Genomic DNA, 8,811 nt, shown 5'->3' on the forward strand with positions numbered 1-8,811 from the left:
CAACAGCCGCACCACTCCTCCGTGCACCGCACCACACTAGGCATCAGATCATTTCGTTCGCATCACAGACATCAGGCGCAAATTACCCATATGAAAGTGTCTCGTCACTTGCCCCCCCAAACACCACAAATGGAAGCACTCAGTATGAGTAGGAGGTTTGATAGTTCACGGAGCGAGCTCTCCACCAAACGTTTTGTTTCTCCTCATTGCGCAACCCAAACAAAAAATAAAGCCAGCACACACTCAAGACAACATGTCCCTCTCCTCTGGGGTGTCGAGTCCCAGGGCCCGATTATGCCGCATAAGCGGAGTAAGGGTACAGATAGGAATTCTATGTAGGCAACAGGGAAGGAGGAGGTCGCCATATCCAACCTCACCGAAGTGAGAGGAGGTGTGGTGAACTCGGCAATGTTGCCTCTAAACACACAAACTAGCATACCAGTATACATACACATCAGGACAAGAAACCCCACACGACCTGCCTCGGGACACTCCACGAATGAGCCTTGAAGGAGAGGCAATGCTCCTTCACCGATGGGAGCTACACAATATACTGAGTGCCCAAGGAGGACGCCGTCGTCCATGACAGACCAAGGGGCTTCGAGATTAGGGTTTCGAAGGAACGAGGAAGTCCAACGGTCCTGATGAACGAACAGAGGTTCTTCAGTCATCCTCCTTGCGTTTACATCTACGTATTTCATCCTTCGCTCCTCCTGGAGTGTGAACCTCTGTTCAAGTGGGTGTCGAGATTGTTTCTTTGAAGCGCGCTCGGTTGGTTGTATTTGGAGACGACAATATGAAGATTATACAATTCTAACACAACTGCCTCATTCATACACCAAGTGCAGCTTTCTTTCCTTTCCTTTCTTTTATTTTGATTGCTTGTAGTATTGTCATCTTTGAACTACTTATAATTTATTTATTATTATCTTTCACAGAATACATCACCCTGCATGGAACATTACAGGCTTCCCCAGTTTTTGTAATCAGAAGATTCCTATTTTGGTTTTGAATCAACCATATCATATTGTCTTAATGTATTTGTAGGATATGCACTGATATCAAATTGTATGAATAAGCGTAGACTCAATGAACCCTTACTTGTGATTTTAGAAAGATTTTCAAATGTGGTCAATCGAAGACTGATTGATTCTTCATTTTTGACACAAGAATTACATTGTGTGTTTGCTTTTTTGTTTCTTTTTTGTAAAATAATCCTGTTATCAGCTATAGAGTATATTTCGATTTAGTTTTTGAAGAGCTAAAGAAGGTTTGACTTTGTTTACAGTAAGTAGCTTCCACTTAGTTGTTAACCTGCACTATTTTGGTTAGTTCTTGAACTAAGTGGAGGAGTAAAATCATGGAACTTTTAACATGTGGCATATTTAAAATGTATGATATAACACTGAAATCTACATAGCAAATATACTGATGTGTTTGTAATTTTTCAAATTTTATTGGCAATGGGGTTATTTAGTTTTAGGAATGATGTGTAAAGCTAGGTATTCACATTCAATAATGTTCTGCATAATCTCAAGTCTCAATGTAGACATTGTAAGTTAGAATCATACAAATATTTTCTTTGAATGCTATACAACCTTCGGATTTGAAATAATAAGTGTAGTATTAATAAAATACACACTTGTGAAAAATTATATTGTATCTATAAACAAAGAAAAAAGAAACTTTAATAAAAACTTAAATGAAATGTAGTAAAATGTAAAACAAAGATTTATAGCTTATAATTTTGGTTAGGATTCTGTATAAAAAAATAAGTAAGTTTACATATTGAGTATATTGTAGAGGTAGACATGATCATGAAGTATATATAATTTTGTTTTTAGCTCATGCTATATGCACATTCCAAATTACTTTCCATACATTCATTTTGTCTATGTGCATACCTAAGGCCTCTAATTGGCTGCTTTGCTTATTTCTTACAAGTGGATTTGTAGATAACTTCCTTCTTCTCTTTCTTGTCTCAGCACTAATCTCAATTCCTCTGTGAGTCCTCAACTTTCTTCTCCTCTTCTTGGTCTTGGCATAGATCCTAGTTCTAATGTAAGTTGCTAACTTCTGCCTTCTTTGTCTCAACAATTACTAGTTCAATTAGCAAATCAACCCATTTGAGGTCACTATTTTCTTAGGTGTGACTATAGCAATTTGATTATGTGTGTAGCCTTTGTTATCCATCACTCAATGCATAATTGGTATAATAGTTGAATGTGCCAATAATAGAAGTCAAATTTGTATTATTTAAATTGTGGTTATGTTTCCTATGATCACTTTGCAAAGTTGTTACATAGAGACATGTACATGTTTTCATTGTTTTAGAATTATCTATGAGCAAATTACTTCTTTTTATCATCTTAGCATCGAATAAATTATTGCATTTAATGCTTCATGAAAGAAAACAATGAGCAAGTTATGGAATAATTATGTAACTTAAGTTAGGACAAAAATAATTTTATTAGAGTTCTTTACATTCATCAAATATATCATGGCATGTTGTTGTTGTTGTTGTTGTTGTTTTTTTTTTTTTTTTTTTTTCTTCTTCTTTAATTGAATAATATCACACTCTAAGTTATTATATATTTTTGGATCTAATCTAGTGTCAATAGTTTGATGTATTTTTTCAACGACATATTATATGAATTAACTTCAATCTTGAAACAAAATCACTTGCGCAACATGGACAATTGTTGTTTGCTGTTTGGTATATATTTATTCATTCATTCTATTTTCTACCAGAAAAATTTAACAATAATGATTACCATGAACATTGGAAATGCATGCCTATTTGTGCTGCTGTTAAATTCAAAAGCAGCGAAGTTTATAATATACAGTGAACACATTAGTTCGACTATATTAGAAATTAATCCACAATGTACGTATAGTAGTCTAAGACTGTAAAGAATTATATTTATATCACCATGTTAAACAAATCAGGATAAAACAGAAATAACTATAGTATCTAAATTTAGGAACGTATAAGTTATTGAGTTTGATTCTTGAAGATAATATGAGAAATTTGTCAAAATTTGATAGTGTATCTTTTTATTTATCTAATTGATTAATTATATATTTAAAATAAGGAAATGTATGCTTGTCATCAAATCTTTGAATTCTTTCATTCCACAGTATTATGACACAAAAACCATTCTCAAATCACAAACAAAACACAGCACCAATTTCGTGGAACATGAACCACTGACAGAATAAATAAACTAGTTCACCATCTCTTTTTTTCTTTTTCTATGATTTGTATGCAAAGATTTGCAAAACAACACCCATTTGGTGAGAAGAAAAGCTCCCAACCCCAAAATCCACAAATAGAATCAGTCCACAAACTCAAATATCGCCACCTTGACGCACAGTCAGAGGCTGCAAACCCTGAAACGGAGTTTGACCTAAAATGGGGATCTTTCGACATCCGAGACAATCAATCGATGAAGCACGAATGTGGTTTATCGGATTCTCGATCACCGTGTCGAAGCTTCGATCGGTGCCGACGCAGCGGACTTCGTGTGCAACGTGCGCGGGCCATGACGAACTGGGGCTTAGAATCCGCAGCGCTGCTCCGTCTTCTGGAATCATGCGTGAATCCTGCGCACTCTCGGTGAAACGTGCCAATACTTTCTAGATCGTGTGGTGGACGGATTGCCGGCGGCGACGATAGAAACGCAAAAAACTGGGGCTCAATTCAAAGCCGATTTACTGCAGATCGGACCCTTGCGCGGAGCGGTACAAGAGCTGGTCAATCGTGATGTCGAAGGCGTCTCTGTAAGGAGAAACGTCGCTGCCAGGGATGCTGTAAATCAAACCTGGAATGATACTGTTGATAATCGTCTCCCTCATTGCAGACCTCTCAGCGGTGGAGATCTTCTTCAAGACGTCGATGACGTTGATCCGCCCGGCTCTGACTTCGTCCTCGGAGATGTACACTGACCAGGATGATTCGTTCTGGGGCAAGTGCCAGGGGTATTGTAGGTAAGCGGTTTGAGGATGGAATAGGACCGGGATGCAGCCTGCGATCAGCGAGTCGAATAAGGAGCGCCGAGTTGGGGAGTCTCCGACTGGTTGCATGCAAAAATGGGTCATCAGGAACGCCTTGATGACGTATGCCGGTTGCTGGCAGAGATTCTTGTTGCATTCGACGAACCTGCAGTCAGCCTCCGAAAATGCTTCCCGGCATTGCTCAACAAGCGCGCTTCGGACGTTTGCTGGGTCGTCGCGGCGCTCTTTCCCGACGAAGGTAACGAGGCTGGTCCGTTCCTGGCGTTTCACGTGGTGAAGCCATGCATCGATGTCGGAGGCCGAGCTTGGGTGGAAGTACGTCGGGTGCGGTGCTCCGATATCGTCCTTGGCCCAGGGATTGCGCTCAATCAGCACCCTCATCACCTTCTGGAGGTCAGGAAACTCGAGTAATCTGCTTCCCCAGCTCCCAGAATCCTGACGTCGGAAATCCCACGAGATTTTCCCCAACACAAGCACATGATCGATCCCTCCTCGTCGTGTCCAGGAAGGTTTATTCTCTAGCCAGCGTACGAGCTTCCACCCCAACGCATCGCGGTTCTCATTTGTAGCGTTTGGGTCGAAATGCCACCGAATCACATCCAGACCTCCATAATAAGGGATATAAAACAAAGATGCGAGGTCAGGATCCTCGGTACGGCACTTGTATTTCATAATTCGAGCATGCGAGATGAGCTCCAAAGCATATTGGTGTGTGCTGAACCACCGATCGGCAGGTACGAAGATTTGTGTGCCGTTGTCCATTGAGTTTACAGGTTTTCCTATTCCCGAATCGGAGAAATAGTCACAGAGATTGAACCATGGGAACAAGGAGTCGCACCTGTTGATTAGCTCGGTATTGAACTCTGAGGGAAGATCATAGACGAAAACATATTTTCCTTCACACGATTGCGCAGTTTCGCCAGTTTTTTTGATCGAGTATGGCAACGAATTTGCCCTTATCTCGTTAAAAATATCCATCGCAGCTATGTTGACTTCCGTCATGCGATCTCCTGTGATGATTGAAGCTTTCACTTCTTGGACTGTAGCGTTCTGGTCATCACCCTCGGTGCTATCCAGAGCTGGGGATGAGTTCCCTTGTCGATCTGATTCATCAGACTCTGCTGTGGTTTGATCATAACCATCAGCTCCGTCCCGTGTGCTTTCTACAAGTTCCTCGTTTCCGACATAACCAGAACGAGCAAAGACCTGTTCTTCCTCATTTTCGTCGTCCTTCGGACGCTCCATTACAGGAGTCACCTCTCCAGCTTCCCCTCTGTCTATGCCGGACTGCGCGCCATAGAGGTCTTCATTTCTTTCAAGTGTGGGAGTCGCGGTCATTAAATTGTCATACTGCTCTGCAATTAAGTCTGTATCATGTCCTGATTGGGCTGTGTCCTTGTCGACTTCGCCATCCTGAGCATTTATTCTCTCCTGCAAGCGACGGCAAGGGATTAAGGCTTACTGACAACTTTTGCAGTAGACACGAACACCAATTAATTTGGTAGAAGTAGCGCCGAATTTCCACGAATGATTAGAGTAAACTACAGTTAACTTTCACATGAAGGGTCCGTTTCTACATGAAGTACAATCCACTTGGAGATTTCGTCATCACCTTCATTGATCAGAAATCTGATTACTTACAGACTTAGCGAAATCTAAAATTTGCACGAAAGTTGGTGGTCAAGAACATATACAGTAACAGCGGAAAGGCTTGTTCGAAATCCTAAAAAGGTTGATTCAGCCAGCACATGTGATGCAGAGACAAGTGGCCATGCGTGATGAAGGACCTAAGAGATTAACGTAGGGCGTTCATGATGTGAAGCAACAAGAAGTGAAGAAAATCGTAGTCTAATGCAGCTCAAAAAGAAGCTAAAAAAGTAGGAGATAGTACAATTTCTTCGACAAGCACAGTACAAACCGAGAATTTTAGTGACCTAAGAGAAATCTTTCGATGAAACAAAAGGGTACCTTCAGCTGAAGGATAGTGTGTGCACCCATAGCTTCATTCTTCGACTTTGTGATGTCGTGAACCGGCCCAATGTTTACGCCGTCGAAGGGTGCCTTGGACGATGAATTCCACACGACGAACAACAACAGTAGGTAGAACGGTACCAAAAACTTGAACTTCGCAGCTCCTAGAGTTATCTTTGAAGGCGCTACTCGGACGGCATACTTGTCACCCATTCTATTCTGCAGCTCTCTGAATCAATCCTGTGAGTCAATCACTTGCACACCCAATACTGTACATACCCCTTATGCAAATCTCACTGGATTGCCTCTCTAGAAGTCTCGGATGAAGAAGAATGGGTGGTCGATCATTGGCTCGTCAAGCTTCCCCTTTCCATCGCTTCTTCTACGATTCAACTACAATGGTCATTCTCTTGAAGGCAGTTCATCAGCGTTGGTTAGCGTAAACAAAGCTGAGTGGCTGCAGGCTGGTTCTCGATGTAGTTGCTATACATGAACTGTATACGTATATCGAGAAAGTTCTGGCGACTGATGTATGTGCAATGTGATTGCCGCTATTGTTTCTGTGAAGGCAATGACCGCTCCGAGAAATTTCTTATATACGGTATGTCTCGACCAGCTTTAATTGGCTCTGGGAAGAAATGCAGATGCAATGGCCAATCGGTGAAAGAGTCAAAACTGTGACAGGGAACAAGCGAATACGTGACCTACTTTCACGGCCCCTTGGGATTACCTACTCTAATAGCATCACCCGATTATTCAAACCGCGCAAAAATCAACCAACCGACCAACCTACCTCCACTCCAATAGAACACTCGAGAAAGCTATAAACTGCAAGTACAATGTCAGGAGCGCGTCCTCGTACTCACGAAACGAAACGTCCAGCTAATCTGTCAAATCTTCAACTGTGTACGAGAAACTAATCACTGCGACGCATTACCCTCCCACGCATCGACAAGACCCTTTCCTGGAAAACCATCCAAATATATCTGCATCAATTGGGGGAAAGAGTGTCTCTAGGAAAAAAAAAAAACGAATCATCGAGCTACAACCGGCAAACATCTGAAAAACACTCCCTTTAGGTGATCCCGAAAACCCACAAGCGGAGGAGACGTATGTCGATCTCGCACACAAATGTCACCGCTCCCCACCAACTCAATGGCGAACTGCAGCAATCCTGCCAGCGACGACTCTGGCAGCTCTGCAGAAGAGCAGAAAGACTCTCGTTCGGCCCGGCGCGAATACCGCAAGCTGGCACACAGGAGACGATTCATAGCTGGTGCCAGTAGCGGTGGGCTAAAGCCTGGACGAGGAAGACGAGAACCCAAGCAAAATTCTGTTTGACAACATCAGCAGCTCCAGCACTGGCTCCAACAGAATGCTGCAGGCGCCGAGACTGGGTGAACGTCACACCCATCTGTTGTCGCTGCTGCGAGGGAGTTGGATCAGGTGGTGGCGTAAGCGTGAGTTGGCAATTCCAGGCTTTGCCTTCATGGCGAGGACCATTAGATTCCCAAGACCAGAACCTAGCAGCAGAATCCAGTTGCAGGAGGAGGAGGAGAAGGAGGAGAGGAGTAACAACAATGGATACCTGCAGCAGCAACAGCAGCAGCAGCCTAGGAATCGACGCAAGCCTCACTTTGATCTACTCCCCTTCCTTCCCCTTCCCTGACTGTCTGTCTGACTTCGTGTTCATGTTCATGTTCAGCTCCAGTTTGATTTTCCCTTTAGCGATCTCCTGTTTTGCATGCCCCAACACATGAAATTGCGTGCGTGAAATTGCATGCCAGTCAACTGTTGTTTCTTCCCCTCCCGGTTCATTTTCTTGCATGAAATCTGAATTTACAATGTAAGAACCGATGAGAGGGACTGTTTATCAAGGATTTGGTGTCGTTCCATAGTGATAATATATATATATATATATATATATATATATATATTTATATATATATTTATATATATATCGTGTATTTTATTACATATTAGTGGGAAATTGTGAAGTTTGGCACTGCAAACTCTTGCACATCTATCTATTCACTTCCTCACATGTTCTCATATTCCATGGTTCTCTTGTTCTCATATTCTTGGGTTCCTTAGTTTCTTGAGTTCCCTTTGTTCCCTTCTTCATGGCCAATTAGAAGGCCTCTTTATCTCTTTCTGTTATACCCAAGTTGTCTTATATTATAAATTATATGATTCAAATTTTAAATTGTGCATAAAAATTTATAAATACATTTTGATGACTATAAACTATTATAAACAGATATATATATATATATATATATATATATATATAAATGTATGTATGTGTATGAACAATTTTTATGAATATGATTTTAGCAAAAAAATATTTTCCTTCATGAAAATTTTATCTTTATAAAACAAAACATTATTAACCTATATTGTGGTTATTAAGAAGAGGTAATAGCTGAATTTGATAATTTTAAAGCACCAATTTTTTAAGCATGTTGATAAACTCTTGATTGAAGTTAGTTTTAATATGTAATTTTAATGTTGATCCAAATTCTCATTATCAGATCCCATCATTTTCAAATGCAAAAATGTGCTCTCTTTTCAAGTTTTAAATTACATTGCTGGCTATTATTTCTCATTAGTAAGAAAAATCTTATTTTTTTGCAGATTTGTAAGATAATCATAAACAAAACTGTAGAAAATATATTAGATACTAATATAATAAAATCTGTTATTTAAGAATTATTATCATTATTTTATATCATACAAATATTAACATAAATGGTTTTATCAAAATACTGCTGTATACGTATGACTTATCTGTCCACAGCAATTTCCTATATTTTTAATTTT

At 40.5% G+C, this 8,811-nt stretch overlaps 1 protein-coding gene across 1 annotated transcript; it reads right to left on the minus strand.

Moving 5' to 3' along the window:
* Positions 1–3,216: 3,216 nt before the first annotated feature.
* Positions 3,217–7,358, minus strand: LOC112294098 (putative xyloglucan galactosyltransferase GT20). The gene is made up of 3 exons (XM_024544253.3): positions 7,086–7,358; positions 5,986–6,952; positions 3,217–5,448 (listed from the first exon to the last, which is right to left on the minus strand). Exons 2-3 carry the CDS (start codon positions 6,199–6,201, stop codon positions 3,715–3,717), a joined length of 1,950 nt encoding a protein of 649 aa, XP_024400021.1. The 5' UTR covers positions 6,202–6,952; positions 7,086–7,358; the 3' UTR covers positions 3,217–3,714.
* Between the last annotated feature and the right edge of the window lie 1,453 nt (positions 7,359–8,811).

This window comes from Physcomitrium patens, chromosome 17 (assembly GCF_059467195.1).
Source record: "Physcomitrium patens ecotype Gransden chromosome 17, ASM5946719v1, whole genome shotgun sequence".
NCBI classification, from domain to species: Eukaryota; Viridiplantae; Streptophyta; class Bryopsida; order Funariales; family Funariaceae; genus Physcomitrium; species Physcomitrium patens.

Bases quoted from the DNA above. Each gene is read 5' to 3' on its own strand.
- LOC112294098 (XM_024544253.3), bottom strand. From the start codon at position 6,201: ATGGGTGACAAGTATGCCGTCCGAGTAGCGCCTTCAAAGATAACTCTA. The intron at 5,449-5,985 runs GTACCCTTTTGT...CGTCGCTTGCAG, and splicing joins ACACTATCCTTCAGCTGAAG to GAGAGAATAAATGCTCAGGA.